This window comes from Bufo bufo, chromosome 8 (assembly GCF_905171765.1).
Source record: "Bufo bufo chromosome 8, aBufBuf1.1, whole genome shotgun sequence".
NCBI classification, from domain to species: domain Eukaryota; kingdom Metazoa; phylum Chordata; class Amphibia; order Anura; family Bufonidae; genus Bufo; species Bufo bufo.
Genome location: NC_053396.1, coordinates 12,246,384 through 12,273,294, shown reverse-complemented (window position 1 = coordinate 12,273,294; position 26,911 = coordinate 12,246,384). Strand labels below are relative to the sequence as shown.

The 26,911-nt window shown below is 43.5% G+C and overlaps 1 protein-coding gene across 2 annotated transcripts; it reads left to right on the top strand.

Moving 5' to 3' along the window:
- The first annotated feature begins 96 nt into the window (after nucleotides 1-96).
- LOC120977118 (ficolin-2-like) lies at nucleotides 97-26,594 on the top strand. 2 transcript variants are annotated; one of them, XM_040404891.1, is made up of 9 exons: nucleotides 97-235; nucleotides 366-458; nucleotides 1,734-1,778; nucleotides 1,967-2,002; nucleotides 20,137-20,175; nucleotides 24,192-24,319; nucleotides 24,692-24,821; nucleotides 25,490-25,624; nucleotides 25,704-26,594. In XM_040404891.1, the coding sequence occupies exons 1-9, from the start codon at nucleotides 166-168 to the stop codon at nucleotides 25,952-25,954; spliced, it is 927 nt and encodes a 308-aa protein (XP_040260825.1). In that variant the 5' UTR covers nucleotides 97-165; the 3' UTR covers nucleotides 25,955-26,594. The 2 variants fall into 2 exon arrangements, with proteins under 2 accessions (XP_040260825.1, XP_040260824.1); XM_040404890.1 differs by lacking the exons at nucleotides 20,137-20,175; nucleotides 24,192-24,319; nucleotides 24,692-24,821; nucleotides 25,490-25,624; nucleotides 25,704-26,594 and adding exons at nucleotides 2,125-2,163; nucleotides 6,176-6,303; nucleotides 6,687-6,816; nucleotides 7,486-7,620; nucleotides 7,700-8,093.
- The last annotated feature ends 317 nt before the right edge of the window (nucleotides 26,595-26,911 follow it).

Below are 26,911 nucleotides of genomic sequence, written 5' to 3'. Positions count from 1 at the left end.
CCTGTGCATTGGAAAGGGGAATATCGTCTGAACGGAGTTGTGTGCTGAACGGTCCGTTACAATAAGAAATTATTCTCATAAGATTTCATCAGCGCATAAATAGTGAACTTACCTTATTAAAGACCAAATTCTGGGCCAGATAGAGAGCTCAAGTTTGAAGCTGAGATGGTCTCCTCAACATGCATGGTCTTTTTCTTGGTCCTCACCCTGAGTAATGCAGAAGACACATGTCCAGGTAAGTTAGAGGCCACAGTCTGCAGGGGATAACACTTTTTAGAAGTTCATAGTCCATGTGCACAGTTATATATTATATAAAGCCAACATATATCAATATATGAAGACTGAGATATTTTTGTTATTTACAGGTGGCGGAGAGCAATTGACCATACTTCGAGGATGTCCTGGAGCCGCAGGTGCCCAAGGAGATAAAGGAGAACGTGGATCACCAGGAGAGAGTGGTCAGTGTCATTAATACTGGCTGGACTGACAACTGATAGTTCTAAAACAGGGATAAAACAAAATCAAAACTTACACAACTTATGTCTATGGTTTGTATTGTAGATCAAGTACAAGAAAGTTGAGGGTGCTGATTTAACATTAAGAAATGTATAAATTCAGGGGCATGTGGTAGGTATGTCCATATTGACAGAAAACGGCAACACAATTGGAGATGCCTGCAATATCGTAGAGCAGTACAAAATACCGCCCCAGCTGAACTACATATCAAAGTGGAGCACAATATACTGCCACCCTCGCCACAGCATGCAGCCGCTGGCCAGGTGCATAAGTACCTGATGCCCTTAGCATTAATTAATGCTGAGAGCATCAGATGGTAACGTACTCAGCTGGCAGCCGTGAGAAGGGTTTGGGCAGCAACCTAGGAATGGCTTCATGTAGCATCTACTGAAACTTATTCATGAAATATTTACTGACATTTCTTCAGGTAGTATTTACTGAGACTTTTTCGGGTAGTATTTACTTAGACTTCTTCATGAGACTTCTCCAGGCAGTATTTACTAAGATCGCCAGGTAGTATTTACTTAGACTTCTCCAGGAAGTATTTGCTGATAATTATTAAAGTAGTATGTATGAGACTTCTTCATGTAGTATTTACTGAGACTCCTTCAGGTGGTATTTACTGAGACTTCTTCAGGTAGTGTGTACTGAGACTTTTTCAGGTAGTATTTACTGAGACTTCTTCATGTAGTATTTGCTGAGACTTTCCAGATAGTATTTACTGAGACTTCTTCATGTAGTATTTACTGAGAATTGTTAAAGTAGTATATATGAGACTTCTTCATGTAGTGTTTACTAAGACTCCTTTAGGTGGTATTTACTGAAACTTCTCCAGGTATTATTTATTGAGACTTTTTCAGATAGTATTTACTGAGACTTCTTCATGTAGTATTTGCTGAGACTTTCCAGGTAGTATTTACTGAGATTTATTCAGGTAGTATTTACTGAGACTTCTTTATGTAGTATTTTCTGAGACTTCTCCAGGTAGTAATTACTGAGACTTCTTTGTGTAGTATTTTCTGAGACTTCTCTAGGTAGTATTTTCTGAGACTTCTCTAGGTAGTATTTTCTGAGACTTCTCTAGGTAGTAATTACTGAGACTTCTTTATGTAGTATTTTCTGAGACTTCACCAGGTAGTAATTACTGAGACTTATTTGTGTAGTATTTTCTGAGAATTCTCTAGGTGGTATCTATTCTGTGTTTGTTTTTTATTCAGGTCCTCCAGGAAGTCCAGGAACTGCTGGGCCACCAGGGATAAAGGGTGAGCTCGGGTGTCTGTCTTCTTAGTGCATAGATAATTGCTCCAAAACCCTACAACCTACCAGCTACTGCTATAATCATATTTATTCCTTTCTCCATTTTGATGGCTTCACCCAGTCTACTTTCCTTCTTCTCTGTCACTGTTTAACCACATCATACTCCTCCATTTTATGTCTTGTACCTTCACAGGAGACCCAGGTGCTCCAGGGCTTCAGGGACCAAAAGGTAAAGTGATAGACTCTGATATTTTGAATTTCCAAGGTATAAATTTTTTTGGAACTATGCAAGATGTAAGCAATATCAAACTATGAGAGGCTCCTAAAATTTTTTTTTTTTTTTGAACACAGGAGATAAGGGGGATCCAGGCTCTCCAGAAGCTTTATATAGTGAGTGAGATTTCTTTGAGCATTAGTCCTTATACATACAAGTAAATTGCATAATAATTTTGCCATGTCTTTGTATTCGAGGATCTGTTGGTTGTTCCATCACATTTGACAGCAAGAACACTGCAGGACGTAGTGCTATTTTTGCTATAAAAATGATTGACTGTACATTATAAGTCAATGGGGTCTGTTAGGTAGCGTTTTTATCCTTCATATGACACAGTGACATGGTTTTAGAGCTGGATCCATCTCTAGAGTCAGAATGTTTCATGATATACAACTGAAAATATGTGCTCTGGAAATAGCAGCCCTATGCTGCTACAATGTAGAAACCATACTGAAACACAGAATGCAAGGGAACAATCTAAAAGTGGAGTTTTTTGTGGCCTTTATTGTCAAAACGTAAGGCAGATGAGCTTTAGCAATCAGTAAGTATGAGCAATAAGCCGGACCGTGGTACGGTTACACGGACGCCAAATTATGCAGTGGGTCAGGAAGGATATGTGCATAATAGTCTATTGTTTGTTCGTGACGCCAATTTCAGCGTGCGCAGGGTACAGTCTCAGGGCCCTTTTAGGCTACATTCACACGTCAGTATTTTTCTATATCCCGATTTTCGGTCCTTTTTTTTGCGGATCCGTTGTTCCTGAAAATGTTTCCGTATGTCATCCATTTTTTGCGGATCCGCAAAAAGCAGAAACATGTATAAATTTCAATAAGCAAATAAAGTTGTTTGGATTTCTTTTTAAAAAAAATGAAAAAAAAAGTGAATAAAAGTTTATAAAATAAAAATGTAATTTCCAGGAATGGAATCCGCATAAAACGGATGACATATGTAATGACATACGAATGTCTTCCGTTTTTTGCGGATCCATTGACTTTGTATTGTACCAGGATCCGATTTTTGCGGAAAAGAATAGGACAAGTTTTATATTTTTTCGGACATGCGGAACGGAACAACGGAAACGGACAGCACACATTGTGCTGTCCGATTTTTTCCAGGACCCATTGAAAATGAATGGGTACAGAACTGGTCCAGATCTGTTCCGCATAAAACGGAACAGATCAGGAAAGAAAAAACGGACGTGTGAATGGACCCTTAAGGTGCTGTAACTCACGTACCAGGTTAGGGATGCCAGAGTGGTATAATGTCTCTGTGTGGTAATGGCAATAGTGTCAACGGTGTCACAAATGATAGACAAAAGGACGGCACTCACCGCTGATGCGCTGAAAAAGGTTATTTTATTCTTTCATTTCTGGTAGAGAGCGGACATCATACAAAGAAATGCTCCAGCTGAGTTAGGCGACGGCCGTTTCGCACCTCAGTGCTTCGTCTGGCCCATAATCAGGTGGAGTAATTCACCTGCTCTTAAAGAGACTCAGGCTGTGACGCGATGGTACCTTAACCTTAAGGCCACTTTTTTCATAGCCTGGTTTAACAGTTTCAAGGGGTACCCTCTGGCCAGGAGTCTGTTTTTCAGTTCTAATTGGAACTGAAAAACAGACTCCTGGCCAGAGGGTACCCCTTGAAACTGTTAAACCAGGCTATGAAAAAAGTGGCCTTAAAAAAACCCCATAAGGTTCGGGTCCCCCCCGTTAATGATCAAGCAGAAGAAGTTGGAGACAGTGGCAGCTCCCACCCTTTTGTCTTCTCTTTCAAGTATGGACCCATGGCCGCCCAGATCAGGAGGGTCATAAAAGAAAATTGGTCCATACTTGAAAGACACGAGTTTCTAAAGGAAATTAAAAATGTGGCACCTATTATAGCATTCAGGAGATGCCACACACTTAAGGATAGGTTAGTCCGCAGTAGATTTCAGGGGGAAAAAAAACATGACCTGGTTGGAAAACTGGGGACCAAAGGGTAATCGCAGATGTGGGCATTGCTCGTGCTGCAGGTTAAACCCCCAATGGAATACGCTCAGGTTTGGGGGTATCGAACATAGGGTAAATACCCTCATTACCTGTAAGAGCAAGTATGTGGTCTATCTTATCAAATGTAGATGTGGGAGGTTCTATATAGGTAAGACGATAAGGACCCTTCAGGAAAGAATTAGGGAGCATATTAATTCACTTACCTCAGGCAAGGGTTGCATGCGACTGATAGAACATGTGAGGAACGAACACGCAGGAAACCACCTTATGCTTAGTTTCGCTGGTATAGAGGTGGTACGCAGTCCACCACAAGGGGGAGACAGACACAGGGATCTCCTTAGGCGAGAAAGCAAGTGGATCCTGCGGGCGGGCGCAATTAGGTCTAAATGATAAAATTGATATGGGGGTATTCTTATAGCTGTTTTGACCCTCTCCGGATTATGTTGGAGTAAGAATCATGTTGTTTATAGTATCACTCTATATGTTGATTTTATTGTTTATCTTTTCCTGTGACGCGATCTGTCTCTGACGCACAGGTGGGCGCCGGCATTACGTGCTACCTGGTGGGCGCGGAGGAAATCGCGTCACAGCCTGAGTCTCTTTAAGAGCAGGTGAATTACTTCACCTGATTATGGGCCAGACGAAGCACTGAGGTGCGAAACGGCCGTCGCCTAACTCAGCTGGAGCATTTCTTTGTATGATGTCCGCTCTCTACCAGAAATGAAAGAATAAAATAACCTTTTTCAGCGCATCAGCGGTGAGTGCCGTCCTTTTGTCTATCATTTGTGCAATTTTATTTGGAGCCATAACTGCCTGGTTACACGTGGGACAGAGCACCGCCGGCATCGCTTACAGTATAAGCACACCTGACCAGTACCCCGGTTGACGTTTTGTTGCTATAAAGGAATGAAGGGGTTGTTTATATAGTGCAGTGCCACTCTATATCTTTTTCTGCAACCGTAAGTGTCAACGGTGTGTCCTACCTGGGTACAGCTGGACTCCTGGATCCTGGCTCACTTGCAATAAATTGAGTGTGGTGCTAGTAGGAGTAATAGAGGGATTTGCAGCAGTAATTGAGATCCAGACCTTGGGTAAAGTTCAAACTTATCTTTACTAGTTGCAGCTTTCATCCAAGCGAGGTACAGCATTAGTCTTTGGTCCCAGCAGGTATTGGCAATGTGTGGCAGGAATATATCTTCTGCTCTAGCATGTGCCTGGAGCTTGCAGGAAAAGGACATCTGCTTATTAGCTCTGTAATGTGGCAGGAATTTGGCTTCTGCAATATCTATCTTCTGCTGTCTTGGGGACTGACTAGCCGAGGAGGAATATGTCTTCTCCTGGGGTCTCTCTGGACGGTACTCACAGTTATTGTAACAGAGTATGCTTCTTCCTGTAACTGGAGGTGGCTGCTTGCTTTCTTCCAGCTGAGGCTGCAAGGCTCAGGCTGCGGATGATGATCAATGTCTCAGCCGAGACAAGATCCTGGCTTTGGATCCCTATATCTGGGAGCTCCTACTCGCACACCCTACCCCTAGCAGAGGTGGGTTACACACTCACCTAACTTCCTTCTCTCCCCATGAGGCAGGACATGGGCCAGCCCACTTCTGCTCATAGAGAGGGGAGCTGAACTGGAATGAACTATTCCAGTTCAGAAACACTAAACTGGTTAAGTCCTTGCTGAACACATTGCTGCCACCTGCTGGTGAACATAGAAACTACAGCAATATATATGTACCAAGGATTTACAATGCAAATTTGTGAGAATATGATGTGAAATTACACTTAACAGGTTGTAGCGGGGTAAAAGAGTTTAGTAACACAACTCTGGGGTGTTACATATGTAGTAGGGTTCTCCTTCTTGGTGGGAACTTCTTGGTGGGAACTCCAGGGAGGGGAAAGTGTTGAAGGTGAGGTGGATAGTGGAGATTCTGGTTAGGTTAGAGATTATTGAAAAGCAAATTGGATGTAAGGATGATGAGAGAGCCAAGATGGTGGAGATGATTGTGTACAAATCAAATTCTTCATGTGTCTACTGCCAAACCAAATTCCAAACTACCTTCAACCCTGTTAGAGAACTGACATATAACATATTGCTTTCTCATAGCTTGCACCTCTTCCTTTTACTTCTTGTGTTTTACAGCTGCACGGGACTGCAAAACACTGCTGGAGAAAGGTTTTACCTTCAGTGACTGGTACATCATATATCCAGATGGAAACCGACCGCTAGAAGTCCTATGTGATATGCACACTGATGGAGGCGGCTGGATTGTACGTCTTAAATTTTCATGAATTGTTGGGTATCTTTTCTATAAATAGAAATTACATTTATTGGAACTGTTAGTTAGAGGGGAGAGAGTAAGAATTGGGGCTGTCCTATAAGTGGGGCTGTGCTTCTTCTGTCTACCATCAAAGTCGACATCAAAGTCGTTCTTGGCCAACCACCAAATAGGAACGAACATTACCACCATCCAAAGATGAGATAGTCAATGCTTCAGATGCTTTCTGTACATCATGAGCCCATGGTGGGCGCTATCTATGAACCGGTAATCTTAGTTTGGTGTAATCAAACAATAAAAATAAAAAAAGGTTGGACATAAAACTTCCATAAACTCGATACGATTGTCCAGGTTTCAACCTCTGTTCCTTTTCAGATTTTCCAGAGACGTTACGATGGCTCAGTTGAGTTTCAACGTGATTGGGCGTCTTTCAAGATGGGATTTGGCAGCCATCTATCTGAGTTCTGGCTGGGGAATGATAATATTCACAAGATCACTTTATCGGGTAAAGGATCATTAGGCCTTCCTATGACTATGCCAGTGGGAGGTGCCAAGCAGGGTCAAGATGCCCCATCATTGGCAGTTCTAGGTCCTTATAATTATACCCATTAAAATGAAACTTGAAGAATTTGCTAGACTTTATCTAATTTGTTAGCATTGATGGATTTATGTAATGTCTCGATCACGGACTAGAGTCCCTATGTTTTCAAGGACTGAAGAAAAGCAGGAATCATCATATCTAAAGTGATGGTCCACCCTTGAAAGTATTTTTAATCTTAATAGATCATATCTCCATTGAGCTCCATTTTTCTCATACAGAGCCCGTAATCTACAATATAGACACAAGCCTAAATGGTTATGCCGGTCAATACAAGATAACTGTTATATCTGTGGGGGTCTGACTGCTGGGACCCCCCACTGACCATGAGAACAGAGGCACGTGTCCCCCATTTCAATGGAGCAGCAGAATAAGAATGTTTCTTGTGATTTATGGATGTCCCAATGGTAGAGCCCCATAGATGAGACAGTTGATCAGTGGGGGTGCAGAGTGTTTGACTCCTACTGATCTCATATAGATGACCTACCCTGAGGATAAGTCATTAATAGGTAAGTCCCAAGAAAACCCCTTTAAGTGAAATGTTTTTGTAAATTAATTCTTCTGCTTTCGTCACAGGTAAATGGGAGCTGCGTATTGATCTGCAGGACTTTGATAGTGTAAACTATTTTGCTAAATACAGCTCTTTTAAAATCATGGGAGAGACCGAGAAATACAAGCTGGTACTTGGAGATTTTACCAGTGGTAACGCAGGTGAGGAACCGTGATATAATAATGCCTATGTGGTAGACTTGTCATGGTTGTCACTATCATGTATTGTACCCTGCTCCAGGAGATTCTCTGTCGTATCAGAATGGGATGATGTTCTCCACCGTGGACCAAGACAATGACGCCGATACTAGAAGTTGTGTGGATTTGTATAAGGGAGCCTGGTGGCATAATCAGTGCCACCATTCTAATCTCAATGGACTGTACCGACCTGGGAAACATGAAACCTTTGCTGATGGAATTAATTGGAATTCAGGAAAGGGTTATAATTACTCCTACAAGAGATCTGAGATGAAAATCAGATCTGTGAAGTGAAAGAAAGTGCTCAGAACTTGAGTTGTCCTCTTTTCTGAACGTCTAAAAAGTCTGTCTAGATGTTTCTAGTTTATCTGTTACTTCGGAAAGCTGGGTGACAACTAACATGGCCATTGTTATATCTACTGTAGGGGCTGCCACCCAGCTAATTTCATCAGCTTGACAAAGGGGTGAATCAAGGCTTGTATTTACTGCTGATTATAAGGGAATTACTCATTAATGAGGTTTTCAAGGAGGCAGCGAGTCCCACAAACCCATCTTTATTACACTAAGCACACACGTAGGAGAAAGTTTGTAATATACTTACTGTTCTATAGTTGTGTGGATCAGCCTCTCAGGAACCCAGTAACATAACCGGGGAAAATCCTGCTCCTGCCAACTTCACATCCTTTACCAGGCTTCCAGACTTCCAGCTGGGCTACGGACAGGTCGTTACGTCTATGGGTCCAGAACTTTTCCTGTCCCTGGCTCTTGTGCAGATGAGCCAGATTGGGAAGTTTGAGCATTTTCCAAGGAGAACAATAGTTCTGGCCCCAACCAGAGCCAAAGGGATCCTGGCAAAAGGCATGATATCAGCCATCAGAAACAGGAATTTCAGAGGAGTAACTTCTCATGTTCGATTTCCTGAGCGGCCGATCAACGCAACTTTGAAATACTATATTACAAACTTTCTTCTACAAGCAAGTTATGTGTAATTAAGGAGAACTTGTGGGACACGCTGGAACCTGGAAAACCCCTTTAATCTACAATCTATTTAATATTTACTTAAGCCAGTATATTGCGCAGACACCTCCTCTGTATAGATCTGATTGTATAATATATATATATATATATATATATATATATATATATATTATCTGTGAGCATTCTTCTGCAGAAATAAATAAAAATAAATATATCATCACAAACCTCTTTTCTAATTACTGTAATCTCTAAAATCAACTCCTTCGCCACAATCAGTTATTCTAGCTTTATTGTCACTTCCAGGGGACTACTTAAAAGTAGAGCCACTTCTGTCATGCCTTCTGTACTGCACAGGAGACCAAAAAGAGTACACACTATGTAAAGTACCGGGCTGCTTTCAGATGATTGGATGAGAGGGATCACCTGGCCTCCTCTATTGGAAATTAGTAATATTGGTACTTAGGATACGCTACAATGAGGGGTGGCAGGAGGCAGGGAGATGCCTGTGTAGAATGAGCCCGACAGAAAATGATTTTACACAGTATATAAAAACACAAACAAGCATCAATTCTAATTCAGCAGGGACAGTGTAGGAACAGAATTGAAAGAAATAATTGAGGGACTTTGATCAGGGAAAGCTTCGATGGAGGGAGGGAGGGGCTGGGGCGCAGTGCTTAATAATACAGCTGCTGCAGAATCTCACATGACACAAGAGGAGCAGATCGGTGCTGCTTCCTGTGATTGGCAGCAGCAGTCACACGTCCCCCTATCAATGGATATTATTTTCAGAGCTGCAGGGAGAGGAAGGGCAGGGCCAACAGACACCAAACCCAGCGGCGCAGAGAAGGTAAGTATGATACCCACCATAGGTCGGACAATCTGGGAGATCTATATTAGTCTTGGATAACCACTTTAAACAAAAATAACACAGTAGGCAGAAATCTTACTCACACCAATACTGCAATATTCCCAAAGTAAATTTTCAATATCAGTGTTCAGTGTGTTTGTAGAAGAGGAAGGACATTTAATTACACCTCTGACTTTAAATTACAGAAAACACACTTGCAGTTTGACTATAACATTCCATAATTTGTGGGGCTGTGTTCAAAACCCTTTACATTTCATTTAGGAATATTGTGAGTTTTCATTTGGCCTCATAATAAAGCGTCTGTAATACGGAAGAGTTGAAAGACCTAGACCTTGGCCAACCAGAGCTGGAATGTATTAGTAGTAGTAGTAGTAGTAGTAGACCGCAGTTCTCCCTGGCTTCTGAAAGGCACAAAATTATTATTATTATTATTATTATTATTATTATGGACAAATAGGATGAGATTGTGGATTGGATGGATCATTCCTCCTCTCAGTCACAGCAGGATGAGGTGGATGCCACTTCTTAGTCTGACACCGTGCCTTGGAGCCAGGGATCACAGCATTCCTCCTTGCTGCCCAAGAGAAGCCTTATAGTGGCATCCTCTTTGTCTTCACTGCCCCTTCCTAGTGGTGTACCTTTTTTTCTAAGAAGAGGCAACAAAACCCCACCATGCACTACGGCAAATAGTCAAGGCAGTCTCTATTTTGATAACTTGTGTGATAGCAGTCAGCATTTGGACTTCCATTAGGAGGAGGTTTCAGAGGAGATGGGGGACCCCATGCATAGCTGTGTTGGTGGTAGTGGTGATGGCCCTTGTAGCCCCTTTGGTGGAGTTAGGGGCAGTGGTAGCTACAGTGCCACTCTGTGCAGGTAAAGAGAAGAAAATCGGGAGGGGGGCAAGGAGTCCACCATGAGATATCATAGTCTGATAAAAGTGGTTGGGGTGGTGAGAACTGTGGCAATGATTGTGCATTGAACAGAACTTTGGAGCCAGATTGGGGTGGATTGGAGGAGGAGAGACATCAGAGGTGAAGGGTGGTGGCCACGGTGGCAATGAAGAGTGGAGGCAATGCACGGCCAAAACCCCTAAAACAATAGGCAGGGCCAGATCTGCTTCTATTGTTGTCAGCTCAGGAACTCGTAATGCCTCTAATACTGTGGGCACCGTGTCCCAGACCTAGGTCAAGCTCAGCTGCATCTGACTGTGCAAGCCATGTGCAAGATCTGCAGGATTAAAATAAGCCGTGGGCATTCAAACACAAACACAGGTACCAGGACTCTATTGCAGCACACACGGCATCATCACTGAATCTTGTAAGAAAATAGAAATGGCCAGCATTCTCAATGAGAACAAGTCTGTCTCATGGTCTTCTTTGTGGCAGCCAGCCCACATCTCCAAGCAATACAGTGTTCTTGTCATGAACATCAGCTGCTTCTTCTTCTACTCAGACTCCTTCTCCTCCACTCCATTGCAAATCATCTGTAATGGAATGTGTGGCCATGAGAAAACTATTGACGACTAGCAATTAGCTTATGTGCAAGCTGAATCCCACCTGGCCAAGTTGCTGACAGTTCAGTTGTGGTAAATGTGCTGCACTTCTGTGCCTTCACCCAAATTAAATTTTTTTAGGCTCTGGCTAGGGCGGTGTCGTGGAACTTTTCAACGGGAAAGCTTGAGTACCACTGCATTTAGAAATAATTGGCTCTCGTTGATATGCAAATGTGGTGCACTTCTGCGTCTTCACCCAAATCTAAGTCACCCGTTTCCAGCTGCCTCTACTACAAATAGCAGAAGATACTTTTTTACATGAAAAGTACAAGGTTTTAGTGACGCATCTAGGAACGCTTGACATGATCAGCGCAGAATATCACATTATATTATCATCACTTTTACTCCTGCTCACGACATCTATTTGTATTGATTTAAGATTCTGGTTGCTGCCATCAATAAATCTCGGAAAATTACAAAAATTGGTGCACTACATTGGTAAATGCAATTGACAATATATGGCTAAACCCTCACTCTGATATTAAAAATGAGATTTTCACCAATATATTCTTATATCAAGAACATACTGGAGCCCGCGCACCTCGTCAAGGTCTCTCATAGTGGCACGGAACTTAACGCTAACCTACCTGTGCCGTATGGGCAATTACAGGGGCATAAGGTCCGACACACAGCAAACAACCCCCAGTTACCTCCAGCATGAAATCACACATACAACGGGAGGAGAGAAGAGGCTGTGAGTCTCACTTATCACTGACTCATGTGACGCAGGCCACACACGTGCACCTGGATAATACTCAACCTGGAGTTGCCACACCTCCAGAAACACATATACAAACAAAATAACAGAATAAAGTGGTCTTAAGAGGGAGAAAAATGCTCAAATCCCCAAATGCTGTTGCGCATTTCTAGCTGGGGGGGCAAATCCTGCACGTGTGATCTGTTGCTAACAGCAATCCCCAGCAAAAATGCATACAATGGAGGATGCCCGCAACAGACTGTCACAGGGCGCCAAAGGCGCACTCAGTCTCCCATCAGCCGCAGACCTGCTGCTTAGCTTCGGGAGCGAGGATCAGTGTTTGGCCTCGTTCCCAGGGCGGCTTTGCTAGCTGGGAGGCTCCCTGCTCCTAGGTCTGCCTTGAGCGCCGAGCTGATCACTCGGTGCTCGACTTGTCTGTCTGTTGGTCATGTGACGCTGGCCACGTCACATGACCCTTTAGACCCCACTATAAATACAGGCAGCCTGCTGGCCACAGGTTGCCTGTTAATTCTAGGTTCTGTCACGGAAGGTGTACAGCAAATTATAAGACACAAAAGGAAGATCCGACTGACTGGATCCGAAACCAAAGGGATAGCCCTGCAACAGACCTGGCTCTCTCCCTAACTGCTCAGCCTATGCAAAATTCTCAATGGTAGAAGATCGCATATCCTCGTACCTCGACTGTATAACCCCTGAACACCCTATAATAGTGAGGGGACACGACCACCGGCTCCCTACACTTGATACGGGGGGAGTCAGGGTCACCTGAGATCCAGCAAACAGGAAAATACAAATGAATGAACAAAACTTATCTGTAGAAGACTCAGTAGTAGCATCCAGCATGCATACACTCCGCAAAGTGATGCAGTATGGGAAGGGATTTAAAGGGATGCAATCAGTGCAACTACATGACAGCTGAGAGAGGCTAACGAGATGAGGAAACTAAAGCAAAACAAAAGAAACCTCAAGTGGGAGGTTCTGAAGAACGTCTGTCAGAGCTTCTCAGATGTCTGATGGTGACAGTACCCCTCCTTCTACGAGTGGACTCCGGACACTCAGAGCCCACCTTCTCAGGATGGGACCTATGGAAAGCCCTGATGAGACGAGTGGCCTTAATGTCCGTCATTGGGACCCACATCCTCTCCTCAGGACCATAACCCTCCCAATGAACGAGGTACTGGAGAGAACCGCGGACAACACGAGAATCCACAATCCTAGAGACCTGAAACTCAAGATTACCATCAACCACAATCGGAGGAGGAGGCAAAGACGAGGGTACAATGGGTTGGACATAAGGTTTTAATAAGGACTTATGAAAAACATTATGGATCTTCCAAGTCTGAGGAAGATCAAGACGGTAGGCAACAGGATTGATGACGGACAAGATTTTGTAAGGCCCAATAAACTTAGGACCCAACTTCCAGGAGGGAACCTTCAATTTGATATTCTTAGTAGACAACCACACCAGATCACCAACATTCAGGTCCGGACCAGGCACACGTCTCTTATCCGCCACACGCTTATATCTCTCACTCATGCTCTTTAGATTATCCTGAACCTTTTGCCAAATAGATGACAAAGACGAGGAGAATCTGTCCTCATCAGGTAAACCAGAAGACCCCTCTCCAGAGAATGTCCCAAACTGCGGATGAAACCCATATGCACCAAAAAATGGTGACTTATCCGAGGACTCCTGACGACGGTTATTTAAAGCAAACTCAGCAAGGGACAAAAAAGAACACCAATCCTCCCGATTCTCCGCCACAAAACAGCGCAGATATGTCTCCAGATTCTGATTGACGCGCTCTGTCTGGCCATTCGACTGCGGGTGGAAAGCAGAAGAGAATGACAACCAAACCCCCAAGCGAGAACAGAAAGCCTTCCAGAATCTGGAAACAAACTGCGTGCCCCTATCAGAGACTATGTTTGAAGGAATACCATGCAATTTGACAATGTGATCAATAAATTCCTGCGCCAGCGTCTTAGCATTGGGCAAGCCAGGAAAAGGAATGAAATTTACCATTTTGCTAAAACGGTCCACCACCACCAGAATCACAGTCTTCCCCGAGGAACGAGGCAGGTCCGTAATGAAGTCCATGGAGAGATGTGTCCAAGGACGGGAAGGAATGGGTAACGGAAGAAGAGGACCTGATGGCCGTGAATGAGGGACTTTGGCACGAGTGCAGGTCTCGCAGGCTGCCACAAAACCCTCAACTGACTTACGAAGCGCCGGCCACCAGAATCTCCGAGCGATGAGATCCACTGTGGATCTTGCCCCCGGGTGCCCAGCAAGAACAGTATCGTGGTGCTCCTTAAAAATCTTGTGTCTTAAAGCGAGAGGCACAAACAACCTCCCAGGAGGACAAAGATCAGGAGCCTCTGACTGGGCTACCTGAACCTCTGTCTCCAATTCAGGATAAAGAGCAGAGACCACCACACCTTCAGCCAAAATGGGACCCGGGTCTGCAAAATTCCCACCTCCCGGAAAACAACGTGACAGGGCATCCGCCTTCACATTCTTAACCCCAGGGCGGAAGGTGACAACAAAATTAAACCTTGAAAAGAACAAAGACCATCTGGCCTGTCTCGGGTTCAGACGCTTGGCTGACTCCAAGTAGGCCAGATTCTTATGGTCAGTAAACACGGTAATAGGGTGTCTGGCTCCCTCTAGCCAATGGCGCCATTCCTCAAAAGCTAACTTGATGGCCAACAACTCCCTATCTCCCACATCGTAATTTCTCTCTGCGGAGGAGAGTTTCTTCGAGAAAAAGGCACACGGTCGCCATTTGGCAGGAGAGGGACCCTGAGACAAGACCGCACCCACACCCACCTCAGAAGCATCAACCTCAACTATGAAGGGTAGAGAGATATCAGGTTGTACCAAGATGGGAGCGGAAGCAAAACTCCCCTTAATATTAGAAAAGGCCTTACGCGCCTCTACCGACCAGGAGGAAAAATCTACCCCCTTTTTAGTCATGTCAGTGAGTGGTTTAACAACAGAGGAATAATTCAAAATAAACTTCCTGTAATAATTAGCAAAACCCAGAAAACGCATCAGCGCCTTCTGATTTTCAGGAAGCTCCCACTCAAGCACAGCGCGGACCTTCTCGGGGTCCATGCGAAAACCAGAAGCGGAGAGAAGAAACCCCAGAAATGGAATTTCTGGAACCGCAAACACACATTTCTCCAGTTTAGCGTACAATTTATTCTCCCGCAGGATGAGCAAGACCTGACGTAAATGTTCCTTATGAGTTTTGAAATCAGGAGAAAAAAATCAAAATGTCATCTAGATACACTAATACAAATTTCCCCATTAAATGATAAAAAATGCTGTTCACAAAATGCTGAAAGACGGCTGGGGCATTCATCAAACCAAAAGGCATAACCAAATTCTCAAAATGGCCCTCAGGGGTATTGAAGGCCGTCTTCCATTCGTCTCCTTCTCTGACCCTGACCAGGTTGTATGCCCCTCTTAGATCCAATTTGGAAAAAACTTTAGCCCCCACAATCTGGTTAAACAGGTCCGGGATCAGAGGAAGTGGATAAGGATCACGAATTGTGATACTGTTCAGCTCCCTGAAATCCAGACAAGGTCTTAAAGAACCATCTTTTTTCTTAACAAAGAAAAAACCAGCGGCAACAGGTGACTTCGAGGGTCGGATGTGTCCCTTTCTCAGGCTCTCAGAGATATAAGCACGCATAGCGACCCTTTCAGGTTGGGAGAGATTGTATAAACGAGATTTAGGCAGCTTGGCGCCTGGGGTGAGATTAATAGGGCAATCGTACTCCCTGTGAGGGGGCAATTCCTAAACACCACTCTCAGAGAACACATCCGAAAATTCAGAGAGAAAAGATGGTACAGTCTTAGTAGAAACCTCTGAAACAGATGTCGTGAGGCAATTCTCTCAGCAAAAGTCACTCCAACCATTTATTTGCCTTGCTTGCCAATCAATGGTGGGGTTATGTTTAGTGAGCCAGGGTAGCCCCATCACTAGAGGAGTAGGCAACCCGTTTAGGACGAAACATGACACATCCTCAACATGAGTATCACTCACAATCAAACGGATATTGTGAACTATGCCCTTTAACGATTTCTGAGAAAGTGGAACGGAATATCCTTTCCCAAAGTGCATACCTGGAAACCATGAGTTATAGCAAATTGATTATCAATAAGATTGACAGCTGCTCCACTATCTATAAAAATCTCACCAAAAATATTCTTGCTCTCTAGCGCCACCCTGCAGGTAGGACAAAACGGGAACTACAAGCAAACTGAAAACCTTCAATTTCCGCATCAACCTTGCCAATAGTAACAGATGGAACATTTTTAGAGGATTTTTTTCTTTTTGTTTCTTTATTACTCTCAAAAAACTGCCTGAATCTCCTAGAGGGACAAACATTTGCCAAATGATTTATACCTCCACAACAGAAACAAACCTTCCCATGAGAGCTGAATCCTCTATTGTCAGAGGCAAGCAAACCGAGCTGCATGGGCTCCTGCTCAGAAGGGATTGAGAGCGACTGAGACCCCTGTGCACTGAATGAGACCGCTGCACTGTCCTTGGACTGAGTATGACAGGAAGGAGTGATCTCTCCTCTCTCTCTAAGACGCCTGTCAATAAGAACGGCCCGAGACATGGCAGAGTCCAAGGAGGTAGGTCTCTCATGAAAGGCAAATGCATCTTTCAATCCCTCTGAAAGACCATGGCAAAATTGACTTCGGAGTGCAGCATCATTCCAACCAGTATCAGCTGCCCATCTCTGAAATTCTGAGCAGTATATCTCTGCGGATTGTTTACCCTGGCATAAAAGACGTAGTCTAGACTCAGCCAGAGCAATATGATCCGGATCATCATATATCTGACCCAGGGCTAAAAAAAATTCATCCACTGAACGGAGAGGCTGTGCCCCCACCGGCAGCGAAAAAGCCCAAAACTGAGCGTTATCCCTGAGCAGCGAGATGATGATCCCCACCCTCTGCTCCTCATTACCAGAGGAATGGGGAAGTAAGCGAAAATGGAGTTTGCAAGCCTCTCTAAAACGAACAAAATTCTCACTACCCCCGGAGAACGTATCCGGAAGCGAGATCTTAGGCTCAGAACAAACTCCATGAACGCAAGCAGAAACGGTCACCTCAAACTGAGAGACAGTTTTCCGGAGATCTACCTCCAGTGAAAGACCCTGCATGCGGTCAATCAAGGTTGAAACCGGATTCATGCTTAAGACGGTTTTGGCGGTTTATAATGTCACGGAAGGTGTACAGAAAACTAGAAGACACAAAATGAAGATCCGACTGACTGGATCCAAAACTAAGGAACCAAAGGGATAGCCCTGCAACAGACCTGGCTCTCTCCCTAACTGCTCAGCCTATGCAAAAATCTCAATGGTAGATGATCGCATATCCTCGTACCTCGACTGTATAACACCTGAACACCCTATAATAGTGAGGGGACACGACCACCGGCTCCCTACACTTGATACGGAGGGAGTCAGGGTCACCTGGGATCCAGCAAACAGGGAAATACAAATGAATGAACAAAACTTATCTGTAGAAGACTCAGTAGTAGCATCCAGCATGCATACACTCCAGGAAGTTGTATAAACCGCAAAGTGATGCAGTATGGGAAGGGATTTAAAGGGATGCAATCAGTGCAACTACATAACAGCTGAGAGAGGCTAACGAGATGAGAAAATGAAAGCAAAACAAAAGGAACCTCAAGGAGGAGGTTCTGAAGGACGTCTGTCAGAGCTTCTCAGATGTCTGGTGGTGACAGCCGTTAGCTTCCTCGGACCCCCTCCCAGCAGAAGAGCTGGCATCTGGGCAGAGTGCCGCTGGCCTCTGCCCTAACTTTCCCTTTCTCACCGGGCAGGACTATACCCCGGTTGCTCCAGCGGAAGAGCTGGCAACTGGGCAGAGCACAGGTGGCCTCTGCCCTACCTGGTTAGTCTCCCCCCGAATGGGAAGATATGTGGCGAAAGCCACTTCGCCACTGTGTTTTGGAGGGGGCTGTTTGCCAGCCTCCTGCCCCTGGATTACAGCCCTTTAAGATACTTTTACTAACTTTCAAACCCCTGAACCTATTCAAGTGAATTTTGGATAGGTTTGTCCCCAAGTTATACTGGTTAAATTGATATAAGTTATATGTATGTACAATGTAAACTCACAAAGTTGTAACAATTTATAAGAAGTGTAACTTTTCAGCTTAGGAGATAGTTGTGTAGATACAGAAATGTACTCAATTATCTCCTAGACAGAGCGGAGGAATATGCTGGGTTTGTTTCTATTGTCCCATTGTTCCATTGTCCCATTGTGTCCGATTTGCTGCTTTACTTACATTGTATGTGTTGTAATATATTGATTGGTTGTATTTCAAAACCCTGTGGGCAGTACTATGTTTGTGGATTGTGAATAAAAGAGGCTGTACGTGCCAGTAGAGTCAGTTCTGCTTGACCCTCAAGCGAAGTGTCGTCTCGTTATTGGGGGGATTGGATTGTATGCTGATTGCCAGGAGTGTAAGCCGATTGTATGCTTTTCCGCAGACTGGTGCTTGCAGTAGCTGCCTGTGCATTGGAAAGGGGAATATCGTCTGAACGGAGTTGTGTGCTGAACGGTCCGTTACAATAAGAAATTATTCTCATAAGATTTCATCAGCGCATAAATAGTGAACTTACCTTATTAAAGACCAAATTCTGGGCCAGATAGAGAGCTCAAGTTTGAAGCTGAGATGGTCTCCTCAACATGGATGGTCTTTTTCTTGGTCCTCCTCACAATGAGTAATGCAAAAGACACATGTCCAGGTAAGTTAGAGGCCACAGTCTGCAGGGGATAACACTTTTTAGAAGTTCATAGTCCATGTGCACAGTTATATATTATATAAAGCCAACATATATCAATATATGAAGACTGAGATATTTTTGTTATTTACAGGTGGCGGAGAGCAATTGACCATACTTCGAGGATGTCCTGGAGCCGCAGGTGCCCAAGGAGATAAAGGAGAACGTGGATCACCAGGAGAGGGCGGTCAGTGTCATTAATACTGGCTGGACTGACAACTGATAGTTCTAAAACAGGGATAAAACTAAATCAAAACTTACACAACTTATGTCTATGGTTTGTATTGTAGATCAAGTACAAGAAAGTTGAGGGTGCTGATTTAACATTAAGAAATGTATAAATTCAGGGGCATGTGGTAGGTATGTCCATATTGACAGAAGACGGCAACACAATTGGAGATGCCTGCAATATCGTAGAGCAGCACAAAATACCGCCCCAGCTGAACTACATATCAAAGTGGAGCACAATATACTGCCACCCTCGCCACAGCATTCAGCCGCTGGCCAGGTGCATAAGTACCTGATGCCCTTAGCATTAATTAATGCTGAGAGCATCAGATGGTAACGTACTCAGCTGGCAGCCGTGAGAAGGGCTTGGGCAGCAACCTAGGAACGGCTTCATGTAGCATCTACTGAAACTTATTCATGAAATATTTACTGACATTTCTTCAGGTAGTATTTACTGAGACTTTTTCGGGTAGTATTTACTGAGACTTCTTCATGAGACTTCTCCAGGCAGTATTTACTAAGAATTCGCCAGGTAGTATTTACTTAGACTTCTCCAGGAAGTATTTGCTGATAATTATTAAAGTAGTATGTATGAGACTTCTTCATGTAGTATTTACTGAGACTTTCCAGGTAGCATTTACTGAGATTTATTCAGGTAGTATTTACTGAGACTTCTTTATGTAGTATTTTCTGAGACTTCTCCAGGTAGTAATTACTGAGACTTCTTTATGTAGTATTTTCTGAGACTTCTCCAGGTAGTAATTACTGAGACTTCTTCATGTAGTATTTTCTGAGACTTCTCTAGGTAGTATTTTCTGAGACTTCTCTAGGTGGTATCTATTCTGTGTTTGTTTTTTATTCAGGTCCTCCAGGAAGTCCAGGAACTGCTGGGCCACCAGGAATAAAGGGTGAGCTTGGGTGTCTGTCTTCTTAGTGCATAGATAATTGCTCCAAAACCCTACAACCTACCAGCTACTGCTATAATCATATTTATTCCTTTCTCCATTTTGATGGCTTCCCCTAGTCTACTTTCCTTCTTCTCTGTCACTGTTTAACCACATCATACTCCTCCATTTTATGTCTTGTACCTTCACATTTACATGGCTCTATGCAGATATCATTTATAATGTATTTTTTAATGCAGGAGACCCAGGTGCTCCAGGGCTTCAGGGACCAAAAGGTAAAGTGATAGACTCTGATATTTTGAATTTCCAAGGTATTAAAAATTTTTGAACTATGCAAGATGTAAGCAATATCAAACTATGAGAGGCTCCTAAAAAATTTCTTTCTTTTTAAACACAGGAGATAAGGGAGATCCAGGCTCTCCAGAAGCTTTATATAGTGAGTGAGATTTCTTTGAGCATTAGTCCTTATACATACAAGTAAATTGCATAATAATTTTGCCATGTCTTTGTATTCGAGGATCTGTTGGTTGTTCCATCACATTTGACAGCAAGAACACTGCAGGACGTAGTGCTATTTTTGCTATAAAAATGATTGACTGTACATTATAAGTCAATGGGGTCTGTTAGGTAGCGTTTTTATCCTTCATATGACACAGTGACATGGTTTTAGAGCTGGATCCATCTCTAGAGTCAGAATGTTTCATGATATACAACTGAAAATATGTGCTCTGGAAATAGCAGCCCTATGCTGCTACAATGTAGAAACCATACTGAAACACAGAATGCAAGGGAACAATCTAAAAGTGGAGTTTTTTGTGGCCTTTATTGTCAAAACGTAAGGCAGATGAGCTTTAGCAATCAGTAAGTATGAGCAATAAGCCGGACCGTGGTACGGTTACACGGACGCCAAATTATGCAGTGGGTCAGGAAGGATATGTGCATAATAGTCTATTGTTTGTTCGTGACGCCAATTGCAGCGTGCGCAGGGTACAGTCTCAGGGCCCTTTTAGGCTACATTCACACGTCAGTATTTTTCTATATCCCGATTTTCGGTCCTTTTTTTTGCGGATCCGTTGTTCATGAAAATGTTTCCGTATATCATCTGTATGTCATCCGTTTTTTGCGGATCCGCAAAAAGCAGAAACATGTATAAATTTCAATAAGCAAATAAAGTTGTTTGGATTTCTTTTTAAAAAAAATGAAAAAAAAAGTGAATAAAAGTTTATAAAATAAAAATGTAATTTCCAGGAACGGAATCCGCATAAAACGGATGACATATGTAATGACATACGAATGTCTTCCGTTTTTTGCGGATCCATTGACTTTGTATTGTACCAGGATCCGATTTTTGCAGAAAAGAATAGGACAAGTTTTATATTTTTTCGGACATGCGGAACGGAACAACGGAAACGGACAGCACACATTGTGCTGTCCGATTTTTTCCAGGACCCATTGAAAATGAATGGGTACAGAACTGGTCCAGATCTGTTCCGCATAAAACGGAACAGATCAGGAAAGAAAAAACGGACGTGTGAATGGACCCTTAAGGTGTTGTAACTCACGTACCAGGTTAGGGATGGCAGAGTGGTATAATGTCTCTGTGTGGTAATGGCAATAGTGTCAACGGTGTCACAAATGATAGACAAAAGGACGGCACTCACCGCTGATGCGCTGAAAAAGGTTATTTTATTCTTTCATTTCTGGTAGAGAGCGGACATCATACAAAGAAATGCTCCAGCTGAGTTAGGCGACGGCCGTTTCGCACCTCAGTGCTTCGTCTGGCCCATAATCAGGTGGAGTAATTCACCTGCTCTTAAAGAGACTCAGGCTGTGACGCGATGGTACCTTAACCTTAAGGCCACTTTTTTCATAGCCTGGTTTAACAGTTTCAAGGGGTACCCTCTGGCCAGGAGTCTGTTTTTCAGTTCTAATTGGAACTGAAAAACAGACTCCTGGCCAGAGGGTACCCCTTGAAACTGTTAAACCAGGCTATGAAAAAAGTGGCCTTAAAAAAACCCCATAAGGTTCGGGTCCCCCCCGTTAATGATCAAGCAGAAGAAGTTGGAGACAGTGGCAGCTCCCACCCTTTTGTCTTCTCTTTCAAGTATGGACCCATGGCCGCCCAGATCAGGAGGGTCATAAAAGAAAATTGGTCCATACTTGAAAGACACGAGTCTCTAAAGGAAATTAAAAATGTGGCACCTATTATAGCATTCAGGAGATGCCACACACTTAAGGATAGGTTAGTCCGCAGTGGGTTTCAGGGGAAAAAAAACCATGACCTGGTTGGAAAACTGGGGACCAAAGGGTAATCGCAGATGTGGGCATTGCTCGTGCTGCAGGTTAAACCCCCAATGGAATACGCTCAGGTTTGGGGGTATCGAACATAGGGTAAATACCCTCATTACCTGTAAGAGCAAGTATGTGGTCTATCTTATCAAATGTAGATGTGGGAGGTTCTATATAGGTAAGACGATAAGGACCCTCCAGGAAAGAATTAGGGAGCATATTAATTCACTTACCTCAGGCAAGGGTTGCATGCGACTGATAGAACATGTGAGGAACGAACACGCAGGAAACCACCTTATGCTTAGTTTCGCTGGTATAGAGGTGGTACGCAGTCCACCACAAGGGGGAGACAGACACAGGGATCTCCTTAGGCGAGAAAGCAAGTGGATCCTGCGGGCGGGCGCAATTAGGTCTAAATGATAAAATTGATATGGGGGTATTCTTATAGCTGTTTTGACCCTCTCCGGATTATGTTGGAGTAAGAATCATGTTGTTTATAGTATCACTCTATATGTTGATTTTATTGTTTATCTTTTCCTGTGACGCGATCTGTCTCTGACGCACAGGTGGGCGCCGGCATTACGTGCTACCTGGTGGGCGCGGAGGAAATCGCGTCACAGCCTGAGTCTCTTTAAGAGCAGGTGAATTACTTCACCTGATTATGGGCCAGACGAAGCACTGAGGTGCGAAACGGCCGTCGCCTAACTCAGCTGGAGCATTTCTTTGTATGATGTCCGCTCTCTACCAGAAATGAAAGAATAAAATAACCTTTTTCAGCGCATCAGCGGTGAGTGCCGTCCTTTTGTCTATCATTTGTGCAATTTTATTTGGAGCCATAACTGCCTGGTTACACGTGGGACAGAGCACCGCCGGCATCGCTTACAGTATAAGCACACCTGACCAGTACCCCGGTTGACGTTTTGTTGCTATAAAGGAATGAAGGGGTTGTTTATATAGTGCAGTGCCACTCTATATCTTTTTCTGCAACCGTAAGTGTCAACGGTGTGTCCTACCTGGGTACAGCTGGACTCCTGGATCCTGGCTCACTTGCAATAAATTGAGTGTGGTGCTAGTAGGAGTAATAGAGGGATTTGCAGCAGTAATTGAGATCCAGACCTTGGGTAAAGTTCAAACTTATCTTTACTAGTTGCAGCTTTCATCCAAGCGAGGTACAGCATTAGTCTTTGGTCCCAGCAGGTATTGGCAATGTGTGGCAGGAATATATCTTCTGCTCTAGCATGTGCCTGGAGCTTGCAGGAAAAGGACATCTGCTTATTAGCTCTGTAATGTGGCAGGAATTTGGCTTCTGCAATATCTATCTTCTGCTGTCTTGGGGACTGACTAGCCGAGGAGGAATATGTCTTCTCCTGGGGTCTCTCTGGACGGTACTCACAGTTATTGTCTCAGGGTATGCTTCTTCCTGTAACTGGAGGTGGCTGCTTGCTTTCTTCCAGCTGAGGCTGCAAGGCTCAGGCTGGGGATGATGATCAATGTCTCAGCCGAGACAAGATCCTGGCTTTGGATCTTTACATCTGGGAGCTCCTACTCGCACACCCTACCCCTAGCAGAGGTGGGTTACACACTCATCTAACTTCCTTCTCTCCCCATGAGGCAGGACATGGGTCAGCCCACTTCTGCTTATAGAGGGGGGAGCTGAACTGGAATGAACTATTCCAGTTCAGAAACACTAAACTGGTTAAGTCCTTGCTTAACACATTGCTGCCACCTGCTGGTGAACATAGAAACTACAGCAATATATATGTACCAAGGATTTACAATGCAAATTTGTGAGACTATGATGTGAAATTACACTTAACAGGTTGTATCGGGGTAAAAGAGTTTAGTAACACAACTCTGGGGTGTTACATATGTAGTAGGGTTCTCCTTCTTGGTGGGAACTTCTTGGTGGGAACTCCAGGGAGGGGAAAGTGTTGAAGGTGAGGTGGATAGTGGAGATTCTGGTTAGGTTAGAGATTATTGAAAAGCAAATTGGATGTAAGGATGATGAGAGAGCCAAGATGGTGGAGATGATTGTGTACAAATCAAATTCTTCATGTGTCTACTGCCAAACCAAATTCCAAACTACCTTCAACCCTGTTAGAGAACTGACATATTGCTTTCTCATAGCTTGCACCTCTTCCTTTTACTTCTTGTGTTTTACAGCTGCACGGGACTGCAAATCACTGCTGGAGAAAGGTTTTACCTTCAGTGACTGGTACATCATATATCCAGATGGAAACCAACCGCTAGAAGTCCTATGTGATATGCACACTGATGGAGGCGGCTGGATTGTACGTCTTAAATTTTCATGAATTGTTGGGTATCTTTTCTATAAATAGAAATTACATTTATTGGAACTGTTAGTTAGAGGGGAGAGAGTAAGAATTGGGGCTGTCCTATAAGTGGGGCTGTCCTTCTTCTGTCTAACATCAAAGTCGTTCTTGGCCAACCACCAAATAGGAACGAACATTACCACCATCCAAAGATGAGATAGTCAATGCTTCAGATGCTTTCTGTACATCATGAGCCCATGGTGGGCGCTATCTATGAACCGGTAATCTTAGTTTGGTGTAATCAAACAATAATAAAAAAAAAAAGGTTGGACATAAAACTTCCATAACCTCGATACGATTGTCCAGGTTTCAACCTCTGTTCCTTTTCAGATTTTCCAGAGACGTTACGATGGCTCAGTTGAGTTTCAACGTGATTGGGCGTCTTTCAAGATGGGATTTGGCAGCCATCTATCTGAGTTCTGGCTGGGGAATGATAATATTCACAAGATCACTTTATCGGGTAAAGGATCATTAGGCCTTCCTATGACTATGCCAGTGGGAGGTGCCAAGCAGGGTCAAGATGCCCCATCATTGGCAGTTCTAGGTCCTTATAATTATACCCATTAAAATGAAACTTGAAGAATTTGCTAGACTTTATCTAACTTGTTAGCATTGATGGATTTATGTAATGTCTCGATCACGGACTAGAGTCCCTATGTTTTCAAGGACTGAAGAAAAGCAGGAATCATCATATCTAAAGTGATGGTCCACCCTTGAAAGTATTTTTAATCTTAATAGATCATATCTCCATTGAGCTCCATTTTTCTCATACAGAGCCCGTAATCTCCGATATAGACACAAGCTTAAATGGTTATGCCGGTCAATACAAGATAACTGTTATATCTGTGGGGGTCTGACTGCTGGGACCCCCCACTGACCATGAGAACAGAGGCACGTGTCCCCCATTTCAATGGAGCAGCAGAATAAGAATGTTTCTTGTGATTTATGGATGTCCCAATGATCGAGCCCCATAGATGAGACAGTTGATCAGTGGGGGTGCAGAGTGTTTGACTCCTACTGATCTCATATAGATGACCTACCCTGAGGATAAGTCATTAATAGGTAAGTCCCAGAAAACCCCTTTAAGTGAAATGTTTTTGTAAATTATTTCTTCTGCTTTCGTCACAGGTAAATGGGAGCTGCGTATTGATCTGCAGGACTTTGATAGTGTAAACTATTTTGCTAAATACAGTTCTTTTAAAATCATGGGAGAGAGCGAGAAATACAAGCTGGTACTTGGAGATTTTACCAGTGGTAACGCAGGTGAGGAACCGTGATATAATAATGCCTACGTGGTAGACTTGTCATGGTTGTCACTGTCATGTATTGTACCCTGCTTCAGGAGATTCTCTGTCGTATCAGAATGGGATGATGTTCTCCACCGTGGACCAAGACAATGACCACGATATTAAAAGTTGTGTGGATTTGTTTAAGGGAGCCTGGTGGCATGATCAGTGCCACCAATCCAATCTCAATGGACTGTACCTACCTGGGAAACATGAAACCTTTGCTGATGGAATTAATTGGAATTCAGGAAAGGGTTATAATTACTCCTACAAGAGATCTGAGATGAAAATCAGATCTGTGAAGTGAAAGAAAGTGCTCAGAACTTGAGTTGTCCTCTTTTCTGAACATCTAAAAAGTCTGTCTAGATGTTTCTAGTTTATCTGTTACTTCGGAAAGCTGGGTGACAACTAACATGGCCATTGTTATATCTACTGTAGGGGCTGCCACCCAGCTAATTTCATAATCTGCTTAGTTCTGCATCAGCTTGACAAAGGGGTGAATCAAGGCTTGTATTTACTGCTGATTGTAAGGGAATTACTCATTAATGAGGTTTTCAAGGAGGCAGCGAGTCCCACAAACCCATCTTTATTACACTAAGCACACACGTAGGAGAAAGTTTGTAATATACTTACTGTTCTATAGTTGTGTGGATCAGCCTCTCAGGAACCCAGTAACATAACACGGGAAAATCCTGCTCCTGCCAACTTCACATCCTTTACCAGGCTTCCAGACTTCCAGCTGGGCTACGGACGGGTCGTTAGTCGTTACGTCTACGTTGGATGGGTCCAGAACTTTTCCTGTCCCTGGCTCTTGTGCAGATGAGGCAGATTGGGAAGTTTGAGCATTTTCCAAGGAGAACAATAGTTCTGGCCCCAACCAGAGCCAAAGGGATCCTGGCAAAAGGCATGATATCAACAATCAGAAACAGGAATTTCAGAGGAGTAACTTCTCATGTTCAATTTCCTGAGCGGCCGATCAACGCAACTTTGAAATACTATATTACAAACTTTCTTCTACAAGCAAGTTATGTGTAATTAAGGAGAACTTGTGGGACACGCTGGAACCTGGAAAACCCCTTTAATCTACAATCTATTTAATATTTACTTAAGCCAGTATATTGCACAGACACCTCCCCTGTATAGATCTGATTGTATCATATATATATAATCTGTGAGCATTCTTCTACGGAAATAAATAAAAATAAATATATCATCACAAACCTCTTTTCTAATTACTGTAATCTCTAAAATCAACTCCTTTGCC

Coding starts and splice junctions, on each gene's coding strand:
- LOC120977118 (XM_040404891.1), top strand. CDS start 166: ATGGTCTCCTCAACATGCATGGTCTTTTTCTTGGTCCTCACCCTGAGT. Junction 2,003..20,136: donor AGGGCTTCAGGGACCAAAAG/GTAAAGTGATAG, acceptor TTTTAAACACAG/GAGATAAGGGAGATCCAGGC. Junction 25,625..25,703: donor TTTTACCAGTGGTAACGCAG/GTGAGGAACCGT, acceptor ACCCTGCTTCAG/GAGATTCTCTGTCGTATCAG.